This window comes from Lucilia sericata, unplaced genomic scaffold (genome assembly GCF_015586225.1).
Source record: "Lucilia sericata isolate MDLA Ls3-8-SP2 unplaced genomic scaffold, ASM1558622v1 Contig000729F_arrow, whole genome shotgun sequence".
NCBI classification, from domain to species: Eukaryota; Metazoa; Arthropoda; class Insecta; order Diptera; family Calliphoridae; genus Lucilia; species Lucilia sericata.
The window spans coordinates 1-18,269 of record NW_023994728.1 but is presented as its reverse complement, the minus strand read 5'-3'; the positions used below and the strand labels follow the sequence as shown (position 1 = coordinate 18,269).

The 18,269-nt window shown below is 30.4% G+C and overlaps 1 protein-coding gene across 7 annotated transcripts in view; it reads left to right on the top strand.

Moving 5' to 3' along the window:
- LOC119607685 (collagen alpha-1(XVIII) chain-like) overlaps positions 1 to 17,554 on the top strand; it is a 227,549-nt gene extending 209,995 nt beyond the window's left edge. For 3 of the 7 annotated variants that reach the window (XM_037961751.1, XM_037961750.1, XM_037961749.1), the window contains one exon: positions 17,225 to 17,552. In XM_037961751.1, the coding sequence (XP_037817679.1) occupies positions 17,225 to 17,450 (226 nt within the window). In that variant the 3' untranslated portion in view covers positions 17,451 to 17,552. Of the gene's footprint in view, positions 1 to 17,224 lie in introns of all 7 variants that reach the window. The other 4 variants (XM_037961746.1, XM_037961745.1, XM_037961748.1 and 1 more) reach the window with 2 other exon arrangements.
- Positions 17,555 to 18,269: the final 715 nt, after the last annotated feature.

The following is an 18,269-nucleotide window of genomic DNA, read 5'->3' as shown; positions in this document are numbered from 1 at the left end:
GTTCAGTTCTAGTTCAGTTCTAGTTCAGTTCTAGTTCAGTTCTAGTTCAGTTCTAGTTCAGTTCTAGTTCAGTTCTAGTTCAGTTCTAGTTCAGTTCTAGTTCTAGTTCAGTTCTAGTTCAGTTTAGTTCAGTTCTAGTTCAGTTCTAGTTCAGTTCTAGTTCAGTTCTAGTTCAGTTCTAGTTCAGTTCTAGTTCAGTTCTAGTTCAGTTCTAGTTCAGTTCTAGTTCAGTTCTAGTTCAGTTCTAGTTCAGTTCTAGTTCAGTTCTAGTTCAGTTCTAGTTCAGTTCTAGTTCAGTTCTAGTTCAGTTCTAGTTCAGTTCTAGTTCAGTTCTAGTTCAGTTCTAGTCAGTTCTAGTTCAGTTCTAGTTCAGTTCTAGTTCAGTTCTAGTTCAGTTTCTAGTCATAGTTCTAGTTCAGTTCTAGTTCAGTTCTAGTTCAGTTCGTAGTTCAGTTCTAGTTCAGTTCTAGTTCAGTTCTAGTTCAGTTCTAGTTCAGTTCTAGTTCAGTTCTAGTTCAGTTCTAGTTCAGTTCTAGTTCAGTTCTAGTTCAGTTCTAGTTCAGTTCTAGTGCAAGTTCTAGTTCAGTTCTTAGTTCAGTTCTAGTTCAGTTCTAGTTCAGTTCTGTTCAGTTCTAGTTCAGTTTTCTAGTTCAGTTCTAGTTCAGTTCTAGTTCAGTTCTAGTTCAGTTCTAGTTCAGTTCTAGTTCAGTTCTAGTTCAGTTCTAGTTCAGTTCTAGTTCAGTTCTAGTTCAGTTCTAGTTCAGTTCTAGTTCAGTTCTAGTTCAGTTCTAGTTCAGTTCTAGTTCAGTTCTAGTTCAGTTCTAGTTCAGTTCTAGTTCAGTTCTAGTTCAGTTCTAGTTCAGTTCTAGTTCAGTTCTAGTTCAGTTCTAGTTCAGTTCTAGTTCAGTTCTAGTTCTAGTTCAGTTCTAGTTCAGTTCTAGTTCAGTTCTAGTTCAGTTCTAGTTCAGTTCTAGTTCAGTTCTAGTTCAGTTCTAGTTCAGTTCTAGTTCAGTTCTAGTTCAGTTCTAGTTCAGTTCTAGTTCAGTTCTAGTTCAGTTCTAGTTCAGTTCTAGTTCAGTTCTAGTTCAGTTCTAGTTCAGTTCTAGTTCAGTTCTAGTTCAGTTCTAGTCAGTTCTAGTTCAGTTCTAGTTCAGTTCTAGTTCAGTTCTAGTTCAGTTCTAGTTCAGTTCTAGTTCAGTTCTAGTTCAGTTCTAGTTCAGTTCTAGTTCAGTTCTAGTTCAGTTCTAGTTCAGTTCTAGTTCAGTTCTAGTTCAGTTCTAGTTCAGTTCTAGTTCAGTTCTAGTTCAGTTCTAGTTCAGTTCTAGTTCAGTTCTAGTTCAGTTCTAGTTCAGTTCTAGTTCAGTTCTAGTTCAGTTCTAGTTCAGTTCTAGTTCAGTTCTAGTTCAGTTCTAGTTCAGTTCTAGTTCAGTTCTAGTTCAGTTCTAGTTCAGTTCTAGTTCAGTTCTAGTTCAGTTCTAGTTCAGTTCTAGTTCAGTTCTAGTTCAGTTCTAGTTCAGTTCTAGTTCAGTTCTAGTTCAGTTCTAGTTCAGTTCTAGTTCAGTTCTAGTTCAGTTCTAGTTCAGTTCTAGTTCAGTTCTAGTTCAGTTCTAGTTCAGTTCTAGTTCAATTCTAGTTTAGTTCTAGTTCAGTTCTAGTTCAGTTCTAGTTCAGTTCTAGTTCAGTTCTAGCAGTTCTAGTTCAGTTCTGGTTCAGTTCTAGTTCAGTTCTAGTTCAGTTCTAGTTCAGTTCTAGTTCAGTTCTAGTTCAGTTCTAGTTCAATTCTAGTTCAGTTCTAGTTCAGTTCTAGTTCGGTTCTAGTTCAGTTCTAGTTCAGTTCTAGTTCAATTCTAGTTCAGTTCTAGTTCAGTTTTAGTTCAGTTCTAGTTCAGTTATAGTTCAGTTCTAGTTCAGTTATAGTTCAGTTCTAGTTCAAAAATGTGCATTTTATTTTCCATCTCTGTTTCAAAACTTGGTCTTCATACAAGTGTATATGTATGTGCTCATATACATCGTATGTATATGAATAAAAACTTCTGTGTAAAATATCTACATATATACATACACATGTATTTATAAACTTTGTATTTGAAAATATTGCCATGTTATGCTACAACACATGCTGAAGTTCTTTATTGTTTTTAAGAAAATGACATGTAAAACTTCTTCAAAAGCTATCTCAAGCGTATTGTATGGTTGCATCGGTGGTTAACAATCATCTTCAAACCCCTCTACCACAACTTCTAGGAAAGATTTTGCTCGAACTACTGCCAAGCAGCAAGTTGTTGTTGTGTACTAACCGACAAAAACCTAAATATTGTTATAAAAAATTTCAATATTTTGGTATTGTATTTATCATTGTGGTATATTTTGCAAACATACATATTTATATGCACATAGACTGCAAGTCTATATTAAGCAAGTAATGGAAAAAAATTTTTGTTTATTTAAATAAGGTTTATTTTATGTTTTACATTTGACAGAAAACTGTCAAACTACTTGCTGTTGTTTTTATTTTTGAGTATAGCAGTTTCACTATTCACTTGAAATAAATTGCAACTAAATCAAAAACATTCAATAAATGTCATTGGTCTATATAGTTGTCAACATTACTTGTGATTCATTGCCAAAGTCCTTAAAAGGTGTATTCGAATATGTCAGTTTTAATTTGACGCTTAGAAAATCGTTATAAAATGAAGATTTTTATTACAAAAAATAATTAGAATTTGTGCGTATCTGTTTATGGGAGTTTTGACAGTTTTATGCAGTGATAAAAAAGTGATATCTGTATAAAAACTTAACCTTTATAAGCTAAATATGCACGTGGGTGAATTGATAATTAAGTAAAATTATAGTAATATCGTAATTTGAGTGGAAGCATGGATTTTAGTTCCAGAATTTTATAGAGAGGAACATATTTTTTTCAAAAGGCAGGTCAGATATTTTAACTAGAATAACTCACTTATTAATAACCCCTCCACTAGCTGAAAACCTCTTTTATACCTTTTTGTATTTAGCACGTAGAGGTGTACAACTGTATGTGTTTTATCTTTTTACTTTGTTCGAGTAGTTTCATCTTTATAAATTTTTTGTATCTGTATGAACTTCATGTTTGCATATGTGTGCGTACTTGAAGTATAAGTATGTGTTTGTGCTGTTTTTATCTTGTTTGCTTAAATTTACAGTAATGAGTGCGTTGTCTTCAATGTTGTCATACGTACTTTACCCGTATAATAGACACTTCTTTACATACATATGTATATGTAAATATGTTTTATTGTACATACATATGTACGTATGTACATATGTACATTAGGGTGTCCCGTGGACCACTTTTTGGTAGAAATGCCTCTCAAATAATGCGTATTAAAGTACTAAATACAGTTCCATTCCAGCGATATAAAATCTTGATCTCAGTACAATATGTTAAAAAATGTTTCCGCAATATTTTAGAAAGGGTCTCAAAGTTTTAAGCTTATCTGAAATAGACCAAATCAAGCACCAAACAATTTATAAAATATTTTTTTTGCTTAATCTAAAAATTACGACAAGTGGACACTTTATTCTATAAATCATTTTGAACTAAAAAAAAGTCAACAAAAATTCAAATTATGTTTTAGTTCGTTAGTTCGTTAGTTAGTTAGTTCGTTAGTTAGTTAGTTAGTAGTCAGTTAGTAGTTAGTTAGTTAGTTAGTTAGTTAGTTAGTTAGTTAGTAGTTAGTTAGTTAGTAGTTAGTTAGTTAGTTAGTAGTTAGTTAGTTCGTTAGTTAGTTCAGTTAGTTAGTTAGTTAGTTAGTTAGTTAGTTAGGTTAGTTAGTTAGTTAGTTAGTTAGTTAGTTAGTTAGTAGTCAGTTAGTTAGTTAGTAGTTAGTAGTTAGTTAGTTAGTTAGTTAGTTAGTTAGTTAGTTAGTTAGTTAGTTAGTTAGTTAGTCTAGTTAGTAGTTAGTTAGTTAGTAGTTAGTTAGTTAGTTAGTTAGTTAGTTAGTTAGTTAGTTAGTTAGTTAGTTAGTAGTTAGTTAGTTAGTAGTTAGTTAGTTAGTTAGTTAGTTAGTAGTTAGTTAGTTAGTTAGTTAGTTAGTTAGTTAGTTAGTTAGTTTAGTTAGTTAGTTAGTTAGTTAGTTAGTAGTTAGTTAGTTAGTTAGTTAGTAGTAGTAGTTAGTTAGTTAGTTAGTTAGTTAGTTAGTTAGTTAGTTAGTTAGTTAGTTAGTAGTTAGTTAGTTAGTTAGTTAGTTAGTAGTTAGTAGTTAGTTAGTTAGTTAGTTAGTTAGTTAGTTAGTTAGTTAGTTAGTTAGTTAGTTAGTTAGTTAGTTAGTTAGTTAGTTAGTTAGTTAGTTAGTAGTTAGTTAGTTAGTTAGTTAGTTAGTTAGTTAGTTAGTAGTAGTTAGTTAGTTAGTTAGTTAGTTAGTTAGTTAGTTAGTTCGTTAGTTAGTTAGTTAGTTAGTTAGTTAGTTAGTTAGTAGTAGTTAGTTAGTTAGTTAGTTAGTTAGTTAGTTAGTTAGTTAGTTAGTTAGTTAGTTAGTTAGTTAGTTAGTTAGTTAGTTAGTTAGTTAGTTAGTAGTTAGTTAGTTAGTTAGTAGTTAGTTAGTTAGTTAGTTAGTAGTTAGTTAGTTAGTTAGTTAGTTAGTTAGTTAGTTAGTTAGTTAGTAGTTAGTTAGTTAGTTAGTTAGTAGTTAGTTAGTTAGTTAGTTAGTAGTTAGTTAGTTAGTTAGTTAGTAGTTAGTTAGTTAGTTAGTTAGTTAGTTAGTTAGTTAGTTAGTTAGTTAGTTAGTTAGTAGTTAGTTAGTAGTTAGTTAGTTAGGTTAGTTAGTTAGTTAGTTAGTTAGTTAGTTAGTTAGTTAGTTAGTTAGTTAGTTAGTTAGTTAGTTAGTTAGTTAGTAGTTAGTTAGTTAGTTAGTTAGTTAGTTAGTTAGTTAGTTAGTTAGTTAGTAGTTAGTTAGTTAGTTAGTTAGTTAGTTAGTTAGTTAGTTAGTTAGTTAGTTAGTTAGTTAGTTAGTTAGTTAGTAGTTAGTTAGTTAGTTAGTTAGTTCGTAGTTAGTTAGTTAGTTAGTAGTTAGTTAGTTAGTTAGGTTAGTTAGTAGTTAGTTAGTTAGTTAGTTATTCGTGTTAGTTAGTTAGTTTTAGTTAGTTAGTTGTAGTTAGTTAGTTAGTTAGTTAGTTAGTTAGTTAGTTAGTTAGTAGTTAGTTAGTTAGTTAGTTAGTTAGTTAGTTAGTAGTTAGTTAGTTAGTTAGTTAGTTAGTTAGTTAGTTAGTTAGTTAGTAGTTAGTTAGTTAGTTAGTTAGTTAGTTAGTTAGTTAGTTAGTAGTTAGTTAGTTAGTTAGTTAGTTAGTTAGTAGTTAGTTAGTTAGTTAGTTAGTTAGTTAGTTAGTTAGTTAGTTAGTTAGTTAGTTAGTTAGTTAGTTAGTTAGTTGTTAAGTTAGTTAGTTAGTTAGTAGTTAGTTAGTTAGTTAGTTAGTAAAGAAAGCATCCACCTTAAAAGGAAGAATTTTACGGCAGGTAGCTAAATTATATTATCCATTAATATCAAGCCGGTCTAATATAACATACACTTATGTGCTCCCTCTTCCCCTTCGTAAATGAGTACGTGTGCTTACTTTATGTATGCAAACACCAATTTGGTGCATTCTTATTCTGCTTTAGTTATGCTCATACCCCAGATACTTTGTATTTTGTGATCTTTTGTATTTTGCTTTTGCTGACATTATAATGTAAAATCGGTTTTAAATATACTTTCTTATTATGTGTATATCTTCATGTGCATATGTTAAAGAATTTTGGTTAGTACGTTTAATCGAAAACAAACCAGTTTAAGGTATGAATATTTAATATTCCTTCTTACGGTATTCTTTTTATACTTTTTCAAATCCTTTTGGCCTCATAATAATAATAAGAAGTACTTTGGAGGGAGGACTTCGACTGCGTTTAACTATCATGTCTTGTGCAACGTAATAATTTGTTTCAAGAAGCATAAATATTTTTTTATAATAAAACCTCAAGATGTATTATGAGAGTTTTCTGTGAACTTGTTTTTATGTGTTCATATGTGGTAAATTTGCATCTTGATTATATTACTATAAGTAAACGACGTATAATTATCAGTCACATACTAAAATATATTCATTTTATCTTTTTAATAATAAATAAATTCCTGAAATTTCAAGGGAAATAAAAGAGTAAAGAAATATAAATACTTTTTAACATGGAACATTAGAGAAACGGCAGCACAAAATTATTTGGATTAGTTGATTAACTAGTCATAATATATAATTTCCTGTTTTTAACTTCGGTCTCTAAAATGTATATTTAAACAATTTAAAGTGATTTTGAAATCAGAAAATTTTTCAAATATTTCTTCATTTAATATTTCACAAAGTAATAAATAAAATAATTATATTCAATTTATAATTACAAATGTTTACAAAGAAAGTTTTGTTTCAGCAAACAAATTAAATGAAATGATTGTAAAACTTATCAAGATATAATTGTATTCCTTAACTTTGAAACACCCCATTAGGAATGTCATAATCAGTGTTTCACGCCCCTCTCTTCAGAGAAATTAATGTTTGCAAAAAAAAAAAAAAAAAAAAGTTCTTCAAAAAATCTTTAGAACTTTTTAGCAGCCCAGACAATAAACCTACAAACATATATATCAAAAGAAACATACTTAACAAACTTATATATCCCTGCTATTCGGGGAGATGTTCCAAATTAGAGATTTTACCCTACAAAATAAACACTAAAATGATGATTAACTTTCTCTATTTATTACAAAGTACAAGTAAAAGTGATTCAACCAAGTAAAGAGACACACTTTGAATCTTTTTAAAACTGACGGGATAAGATTTTTTTACACATACTTGTTATCTTTATATGTAATCATATAAACTAAAAGCCATAAGATTTATAACACTGATATGAAACATATTATACCTTTGAGCATACATTTGAATTATTACATGATATAATTTACTTTCTATGCATACACAAACAACAAAAGTACTAAACAATACAAGACAAAACAAATAATAATAATAAAATAAAAAAAAAAAACATATTACATACTAACAAACAAAAACAATTAAATTAATTTTCTTACATTTTACACACAAGATTTATGGTTTTAGATGCATGAAATCCCCTTTCCGTATCTCTAATGACTTGAAGAGATTACTATAAAGAACAAAAAAGAATACAATTTTGTTGCTTTTTTCTCTCTCTTTTTTATGTCTGGATTTTTGCATTTTTATTAAATCATTTCAAAAACAAAAAAAAAAAAAGAATACATGCATAATGTGTAAAATAATTTAATTTCTGTTAAAGAATGTGTATGAAAGCAGTGAGCGGCAAAAAGAGAACATTGAAAAACATCGAATTTCAAACGACTTTGTTAAAAGCTAAAAGCTTATATTTGTAAAGTGTTTTAGGTTTTTGGTTTTTGGGACAGAGAAAAGTCAAAGCAAATTTACAAAATCTACACATAATATTTGGGTATATTCATATGTATGTATTTATATACATATGTACATGCATATGTCTGTTTATAATTTCATGTATTTGCATTTTAAGGGAAAACCATATGTAATGAGACAATTTTAATATAGTAAAATTGTGCACTTAGAGGAAAATAAATCAATTTAAATTAGGCAAAATTAAATGTTACATAAATTTTGATTTTTGTCAGAACTAGTATATAATTCAGTTCTAGTTCAGTTCTAGTTCAGTTCTAGTTCAGTTCTAGTTCAGTTCTAGTTCAGTTCTAGTTCAGTTCTAGTTCAGTTCTAGTTCAGTTCTAGTTCAGTTCTAGTTCAGTTCTAGTTCAGTTCTAGTTCAGTTCTAGTTCAGTTCTAGTTCAGTTCTAGTTCAGTTCTAGTTCAGTTCTAGTTCAGTTCTAGTTCATTTGTTCAGTTCTAGTTCAGTTCTAGTTCAGTTCTAGTTCAGTTCTAGTTCAGTTCTAGTTCAGTTCTTTCAGTCTAGTTCAGTTCAGTTCAGTTCTAGTTCAGTTCTAGTTCAGTTCTAGTTCAGTTCTAGTTCAGTTCTAGTTCAGTTCTAGTTCAGTTCTAGTTCAGTTCTAGTTCAGTTCTAGTTCAGTTCTAGTTCAGTTCTAGTTCAGTTCTAGTTCAGTTCTAGTTCAGTTCTAGTTCAGTTCTAGTTCAGTTCTAGTTCAGTTCTAGTTCAGTTCTAGTTCAGTTCTAGTTCAGTTCTAGTCAGTTCTAGTTCAGTTTCTAGTTCAGTTCTAGTTCAGTTCTAGTTCAGTTCTAGTTCAGTTCTAGTTCAGTTCTAGTTCAGTTCTAGTTCAGTTCTAGTCAGTTCTAGTCAGTTCTAGTTCAGTTCTAGTTCAGTTCTAGTTCAGTTCTAGTTCAGTTCTAGTTCAGTTCTAGTTCAGTTCTAGTTCAGTTCTAGTTCAGTTCTAGTTCAGTTCTAGTTCAGTTCTAGTTAGTTCTAGTTCAGTTCTAGTTCAGTTCTAGTTCAGTTCTAGTTCAGTTCTAGTTCAGTTCTAGTTCAGTTCTAGTTCAGTTCTAGTTCAGTTCTAGTTCAGTTCTAGTTCAGTTCTAGTTCAGTTCTAGTTCAGTTCTAGTTCAGTTCTAGTTCAGTTCTAGTTCAGTTCTAGTTCAGTTCTAGTTCAGTTCTAGTTCAGTTCTAGTTCAGTTCTAGTTCAGTTCTAGTTCAGTTCTAGTTCAGTTCTAGTTCAGTTCTAGTTCAGTTCTAGTTTCAGTTCTAGTTCAGTTCTAGTTCAGTTCTAGTTCAGTTCTAGTCAGTTCTAGTTCAGTTCTAGTTCAGTTCTAGTTCAGTTCTAGTTCAGTTCTAGTTCAGTTCTAGTTCAGTTCTAGTTCAGTTCTAGTTCAGTTCTAGTTCAGTTCTAGTTCAGTTCTAGTTCAGTTCTAGTTCAGTTCTAGTTCAGTTCTAGTTCAGTTCTAGTTCAGTTCTAGTTCAGTTCTAGTTCAGTTCTAGTTCAGTTCTAGTTCAGTTCTAGTTCAGTTCTAGTTCAGTTCTAGTTCAGTTCTAGTTCAGTTCTAGTTCAGTTCTAGTTCAGTTCTAGTTCAGTTCTAGTTCAGTTCTAGTTCAGTTCTAGTTCAGTTCTAGTTCAGTTCTAGTTCAGTTCTAGTTCAGTTCTAGTTCAGTTCTAGTTCAGTTCTAGTTCAGTTCTAGTTCAGTTCTAGTCAGTTCTAGTTCAGTTCTAGTTCAGTTCTAGTTCAGTTCTAGTTCAGTTCTAGTTCAGTTCTAGTTCAGTTCTAGTTCAGTTCTAGTTCAGTTCTAGTTCAGTTCTAGTTCAGTTCTAGTTCAGTTCTAGTTCAGTTTAGTTCAGTTCTAGTTCAGTTCTAGTCAGTTCTAGTTCAGTTCTAGTAAGTTCTAGTTCAGTTCTAGTTCAGTTCTAGTTCAGTTCTAGTTCAGTTCTAGTTCAGTTCTAGTTCAGTTCTAGTTCAGTTCTAGTTCAGTTCTAGTTCAGTTCTAGTTCAGTTCTAGTTCAGTTAGTTCAGTTCTAGTTCAGTCTGTCAGTTCTAGTTCAGTTCTAGTTCAGTTCTAGTTCAGTTCTAGTTCAGTTCTAGTTCAGTTCTAGTTCAGTTCTAGTTCAGTTTCTAGTTCAGTTCTAGTTCAGTTCTAGTTTTCTAGTTCAGTTCTAGTTCGTTCTAGTTCAGTTCTCGTTCTAGTTCAGTTCTAGTTCAGTTCTAGTTCAGTTCTAGTTTCAGTTCTAGTTCAGTTCTAGTTCAGTTCTAGTTCAGTTCTAGTTCAGTTCTAGTTCAGTTCTAGTTCAGTTCTAGTTCAGTTCTAGTTCAGTTCTAGTCAGTTCTAGTTCAGTTCTAGTTCAGTTCTAGTTCAGTTCTAGTTCAGTTCTAGTTCAGTTCTAGTTCAGTTCTAGTCAGTTCTAGTTCATTCAGTTCAGTTCTAGTTCAGTTCTAGTTCAGTTCTAGTCAGTTCTAGTTCAGTTCTAGTTCAGTTCTAGTTCAGTTCTAGTTCAGTTCTAGTTCTAGTTCAGTTCTAGTTCAGTTCTAGTTCAGTTCTAGTTCAGTTCTAGTTCAGTTCTACTTCAGTTCTAGTTCAGTTCTAGTTCAGTTCTAGTTCAGTTCTAGTTCAGTTCTAGTTCAGTTCTAGTTCAGTTCTAGTTCAGTTCTAGTTCAGTTCTAGTTCAGTTCTAGTTCAGTTCTAGTTCAGTTCTAGTTCAGTTCTAGTTCAGTTTTCTAGTTCAGTTCTAGTTCAGTCTAGTTCAGTTCTAGTTCAGTTCTAGTTCAGTTCTAGTTCAGTTCTAGTTCAGTTCTAGTTCAGTTCTAGTTCAGTTCTAGTTCAGATCTAGTTCAGTTCTAGTTCAGTTCTAGTTCAGTTCTAGTTCAGTTCTAGTTCAGTTCTAGTTTCAGTTCGCCTTCAGTCGTACTCTGTTCTGCTTAGTCTTTGACGTTGCGTATACGTTATATTACACATTAAAAATTTTAAACTATATTGTTTTATAAAAGTGTATATATTAATAAAATAAACCTAATATTTCACAATCATATAACATACATTCAGTCTATATAGGTAATTCACAAGTATTCAAAATTTAAAAAAATTGGAAAATAATTTGAAAATGTTCCAATTTTCTAGTCTTTGACGTTGCGTATACGTTATGTGGGGTATTAAAAAATTTTAAATAATATCTTTTTCACAGTGTATTTATTTATAAAATAACCTTATATTTACACAGGCATCTACATATGCATGCAATTCATATATAAGTAATTCACAAATATTCAAAATTTAACGAAATTGAATAATGATTTTTAAAATGTTCACCTTTTTTTTTGCTGGTTTTTGGTTCCAGCAGTTTAACTTGAAAATTTCTTTGAAAACATAGTGTGTACTTTTGTATATTGTGTTGTGACTTTTCGAGTGCACAAGCTATAAATTTCATAATGCAATTAGTAGATTTGTAAACATTATAATGTTTAGTCGTTCGAACATTCAGACATTCTTAGAATTACTGATTAGGGGCGCACCAATTTTGTCGTGTAGAAAAATTAACTTTGGTTATTTATAGAGTCTATAGTCTGTTTGATTTTAGACCTTGCTAATTTTGTTTAACTTAAATACATATGTATATATGTATGTATGTATGAGTGTACTTTACGACAAGGGCGAATATGTTATTGATAAACATAACAATACACATAAATTTGGTTTGTTTGTACAAATTTTAAACGGAAATTTAATGCTACATATATACATATGTATGTATATGTGTGCTTGTATGTATTATATGAGTGTGTTTGTGTTAACATGTTTGTATATTTTTGAATATTGTTTAAATAATTCAACATTCAACAACAGAGTATTAGTTGTTGTATTTTGTTTGCAGCAGTTACATTTACACACAATCCAACATCCGCACATACATACACTGGCAATTATACATATTTTTGAAGCATGTATAAAATTTAATATGTCCCAGTATATGCTTCAGTAATAACAACAACTATCAGAAGTGGTTTCTTCTTCCAGTTTGCATCCTGCATGACATTAGCATTTTACTTAATAGGTCCAGGTCAAAGTTGTAACACCACCATCTAAGATTTTCATTTATATTGTGTTGTAGTACATAACAGGAAATAATGTTGGAAGTCAATTGTAAAATACATGTTTTATTTTGGGAAGAGGTGGATGAAGTGTAATTTCTTCGCTAAGGTATTTTTTCTATTATTAGTTTTTTATGGTTATGGTGTTAGCTGAATTTTTGGTTGGAATTTTTGAAAACCACTAATTGACTACGTTGTTAGCGGAATTTACTTGTTACCTTACCTAATTTAGTACATTAGTTTTCATATGTTACTGTCCTTACATGTGTGCACTACTTTGATTTTGAGTCCAAGTTAACTTTGTAAATAATTGATTCCTTAATATCAGGTTTAGTTTATGACTTTTGAAATTTTGCTCAAATTGTTAAAATAAATAACTTTTTTTTAGATTAAAACAAAAATCTATTTAATAAGAGCAAAATTAAAAAAGCAACTTTAAAATTATTCGTGGCAACCACGTGGCAATTTTTGAACATTTAACATAATTATGACTGACTGACGGACAGACATAAAGACAGACAGACGGACGGACAGACAGACGGACGGACAGACAGACAAACGGACAGACGTACAGGCAGCTAGACAGACGGACAGACAGACAAACGAACAGACGGACTCAGAATAATTCCCTCCCCACTATAGTGATGTTGAGTAAAGAAAAGTCGTAGTTTTGTTTTGTAGACTGATTTTAAAGATTTTTCATTCATTTCATTATCTGCTTTCATGTTTAAAATAATAAATACATTTTATTAGAAGTTCTCAACATCAAATAAGTTCATTCCTCCTTTCTTTACTTGCATAAATTAATTACTCTAGTGCCACTTACAGCACCACAGACATTTTGTCACATTTTCAAATCCATACCCTTGTCCAAAGAAAATGCAAAACATACAAACAGTAAAGTCATTGAGTTCAATTCTCTCCTTAACAAAGATTAGAATATTAATATTTAATTTCAAATAGAAAAACACACATTCTTACATGGAGAGTAAATACATACTTATTATTAAAAAAATAATTATTTTGAAAGGAAAATATCAAATTAATATTTTTGATACTATTAATGTATTTTATTATAAAATGCAAGAAATTTTTTTTAATATAACTTATCTGCATTCTCAATATTCCCAGTGTATATTCTCTACAATTTCAAGACCCTTTTTTTAATTTAAATTTTAATTATTGTAATTGTTTTCTTATTCATGTGTGTTCTCTTCGAACATCTATCTCATATTATTTAACCTTCATTTAAATGTTTAAAATTTAGACAAAACCTTTATGTTAACACCCTTTTACAAATATACATATTGTTTAGTTTCATTAAAAATTCTAAATTACTTTTCATAAAATTATTTGAAAACCAAATCACACTCTAGAGACTGGAAAATTTAATCTGTTGTGAAGTCATTCACATAAGTTTAGGAAATTGTTTGTATTTGAATGGTTTTGTTCTTAATTTTGTGTATTTTTGAATTGTAAGATGAATGAATGAATATTCATTTTATTTTAACGACCTTTCTTGAAGAAATGCAATTTGATTTGTAACAGTGGTGTTCAAAACAAGTATGTCTTACTTAAACCTGTTACAAGAGGCTATTGGTGAAACTTTTCAATTCCTTTAAGGGATCCATAGACAATTATTATTAAGACTAGACTATAGACTAGGACTATACACTAGACTATAGACTAAGACTATAGACTAGTACTATAGACTAGACTAATAGGACTAGACTATAGACTAAACTATAGACTAGACTATGGACTAGACTATAGACTAGACTATAGACTAGACTATAGACTAGACTATAGACTAGACTATAGACTAGACTATAGACTAGACTATAGAGTAGACTATAGACTAGACTATAGACTAGACTATAGACTAGACTATAGACTAGACTATAGACTACACTATAGACTAGACTATAGACTAGACTATATACACACCATAGACTAGACTATAGACTAGACTATAGACTAGAGTATAGAATATACTATAGACTAGACTATAGACTAGAGTATAGAATGTACTATAGAATGTACTATAGACTAGACTATAGACTAGACAATAGACTAGGCTATAGACTAGACTATAGACTAGACTATAGACTAGACTATAGACTAGACTATAGACTAGACTATAGACTAGACTATAGACTAGACTATAGACTAGACTATAGACTAGACTATAGACTAGACTATAGACTAGACTATAGACTAGACTATAGACTAGACTATAGACTAGACTATAGACTAGACTATAGACTAGACTATAGACTAGACTATAGACTAGACTATAGACTAGACTATAGACTAGACTATAGACTAGACTATAGACTAGACTATAGACTAGACTATAGACTAGACTATAGACTAGACTATAGACTAGAATAGACTAGACTATAGACTAGACTATAGACTAGACTATAGACTAGACTATAGACTAGACTATAGACTAGACTATAGACTAGACTATAGACTAGACTATAGACTAGACTATAGACTAGACTATAGACTAGACTATAGACTAGACTATAGACTAGACTATAGACTAGACTATAGACTAGACTATAGACTAGACTATAGACTAGACTATAGACTAGAATAGACTAGACTATAGACTAGACTATAGACTAGACTATAGACTAGACTATAGACTAGACTATAGACTAGACTATAGACTAGACTATAGACTAGACTATAGACTAGACTAGACTAGACTATAGACTAGACTATAGACTAGACTATAGACTAGACTATAGACTAGACTATAGACTAGACTATAGACTAGACTATAGACTAGACTAGAGACTAGACTATAGACTAGACTATAGACTAGACTATAGACTAGACTATAGACTAGACTATAGACTAGACTATAGACTAGATACAGACTAGTCTAGAGTCTAGTCTATAGACTAGACTATAGACTAGACTATAGACTAGACTATAGACTAGACTATAGACTAGACTATAGACTAGGCTATAGTCTAGTCTATAGACTAGACTATAGACTAGACTATAGACTAGACTATAGACTAGACTATAGACTAGACTATAGACTAGACTATAGACTAGACTATAGACTAGACTATAGACTAGACTATAGACTAGACTATAGACTAGACTATAACTAGACTATAGACTAGACTATAGACTAGACTATAGACTAGACTATAGACTAGACTATAGACTAGACTATAGACTAGACTATAGACTAGACTATAGAACTAGACTATAGACTAGACTATAGACTAGACTATAGACTAGACTATAGACTAGACTATAGACTAGACTATAGACTAGACTATAGACTAGACTATAGACTAGACTATAGACTAGACTATAGACTAGACTATAGACTAGACTATAGACTAGACTATAGACTAGACTAGACTAGACTATAGACTAGACTATAGACTAGACTATAGACTAGACTATAGACTAGACTATAGACTAGACTATAGACTAGACTATAGACTAGACTATAGACTAGACTAGACTAGACTATAGACTAGACTATGACTAGACTATAGACTAGACTATGACTAGACTATAGACTAGACTATAGACTAGACTATAGACTAGACTAGACTAGACTATAGACTAGACTATAGAAAACTATAGACTAGACTATAGACTAGACTATAGACTAGACTATAGACTAGACTATAGACTAGACTATAGACTAGACTATAGACTAGACTATAGACTAGACTATAGACTAGAATATAGACTAGACTATAGACTAGACTATAGACTAGACTATAGACTAGACTATAGACTAGACTATAGACTAGACTATAGACTTGACTATATACTAGACTATAGACTAGACTATAGACTAGACTATAGACTAGACTATAGACTAGACTATAGACTAGACTATAGACTAGACTATAGACTAGACTATAGACTAGACTAGACTAGACTATAGATTAGACTATAGACTAGACTATAGACTAGACTATAGACTAGACTATAGACTAGATTATAGACTATAGATTAGACTATAGACTAGACTATAGACTAGACTATAGACTAGACTATAGACTAGACTATAGACTAGACTATAAACTAGACTATAAACTAGACTATAGACTAGACTATAGACTAGACTATAGACTAGACTATAGACTAGACTATAGACTAGACTATAGACTAGATTATAGACTAGACTATAGATTAGACTATAGACTATACTATAGACTAGATTATAGACTAGACTATAGATTAGACTATAGATTAGACTATAGACTATACTATAGACTAGTCTGTAGACTAGACTATAGACTAGACTATAGACTAGACTATAGACTAGACTATAGACTAGACTATAGACTAGACTATAGACTAGACTATAGACTAGACTATAGACTAGACTATAGATTAGACTATAGATTAGACTATAGATTAGACTATATACTAGACTATAGACTAGACTATATACTAGACTATATATATTTATATGTAAAATAGCACTTAATAAAGTAATAAAGTACAAAAATTTTCCGTACCTGGTTCTCAATATCTCATCAATAACAAGACATTAACGTTATTTGCTTGCTACTAGGGAGCACATTATCCCTAAGCAATACATTTTCATTTTTTAAGGGCATTTTCAATTTGACCTCGTCAATTTTAAATACATACAACAATACCATTTTATATTTCTTCATTTATTCTTCTTCTTTGAAATCTTTAAACTCCCAATGTGAATTGATTTGTATTTATATTATGAACCCTGAGTGGTTTGTATGCGGTTGACATCGTTTAGGTAAATATTCCATTCAAAATACATTTATTTAATTTATACACACATGCAACCAACCAGTCAAACAACCACATCGACATAAATACTTATTACATACCGTCGTATGTTGTACATAGAAATACTTACAATAATAAATTATTGAAAATAATGTATATACTCTATAAATATATAATATAGAAGAAATAAATTTATATTTGTAAGTTTTAGTACACAATAAGAAAACTTAGAAAAAATTGTTAAAACCTCAGGAATGTAAGAAAATGAAAATATTTTTATTGACTTTTGCAGGCTCAATATTAAAATAGTATGTACAAAACGAAGTGGGTGGGTTTTTTGTAAATGTACATACAACTAAAACCAAAGTAAATAGAAATAAATTTAGAAGTTTATTATAAAAACATTTACATATACTTACATATGTATGTATATCTTTATAATAATAACAAAACTGACTTCTGTCAGTTCAGGGATGGAAAATTTAAATTTAATAATAAAATTAGGTTTTCTTAGGTTGTTAATTCTTTTCTTCAGAATGACATGTTAGAGATATTAAAAATACCCATCTCTGAAATGAATTTAAATTACACTTACATTTATACTTTATACAAACATCGCATGTACTATGTAGGTGAAATGTATTTGTATGTCTGCATTTGTCTACATTTTAGTTTCAGGTGTAAAAATTCTTAAATATTTAATATAAATTAGAATCTGTGCTTGTGTTTTCTTTTCATTCTAAACATTTTTTTTGGGGTTTTAAAATTAAAACATTTAATAAAATATTTATAAACATATACATACAAATGAATTTTTAAATAAATGTTTTTAAATGTGTTTTGTCTCTCTGGTCTGCTGTATGCAAATTAATTTTTTCTTTTTATCAAATTCCATTTTTTTCTCGTATAATTTTAGGCCACAAAAACATGTCTGGCATGGTGCATTACCCAATGGAGAACGTTCAATTGACACATATTGTGATGCCTGGCATTCGGGGGCAAGAGATAAATTTGGTTATGCCAGCAATTTGCTGGGGAACAAACTACTAGATCAGGAGCGTCTAACATGTGATAGTAAATTAATAGTATTATGTGTTGAGGCTCTATCACAGGATCGACGAAAAAAAACGCGACTTGAGTGACAGGTAAGTAAATTAATATTTGTACTATTCTACATACAGATTTATATTGCATTTGATATATTTGTGTTGTAAAACTATTTAATATAAATGTCATGTGTAAATACCAAGGGACAAACATGTTGGAAAAAAATTAAAATGAGATAAACATCTATAAATGTTTGTACAATGGAATATATTCAAACTTGGTATATTACTTTAGGGAGAGTTTTATGTGTGAGATGTGTAATGTTTATAAAATAATTACACTTACAAAAAAAGAATTAGAACTGAACTAGAACTGATCTAAACTGACTAGAACTAGAACTGAACTAGAACTGAACTAGAACTGAACTAGAACTGAACTAGAACTGAACTAGAACTGAACTAGAACTGAACTAGAACTGAACTAGAACTGAACTAGAACTGAACTAGAACTGAACTAGAACAGAACTAGAACAGAACTAGAACAGAACCAGAACAGAACTAGAACTGAACTAGAACTGAACTAGAAACTGAACTAGAACTGAACAAGAACTGAACTAGAACTGAACTAGAACTGAACTAGAACTGAACTGAACTGAACTAGAACTGAACTAGAACTGAACTAGAACTAAACTGAACTGAACTGAACTGAACTGAACTAGAACTGAACTAGAACTGAACTAGAACTGAACTAGAACTGAACTAGAACTGAACTAGAACTGAACTAGAACTGAACTAGAACTGAACTAGAACTGAACTAGAACTGAACTAGAACTGAACTAGAACTGAACTAGAACTAGAACTAGAACTAGAACTAGAACTAGAACTAGAACTGAACTAGAACTGAACTAGAACTGA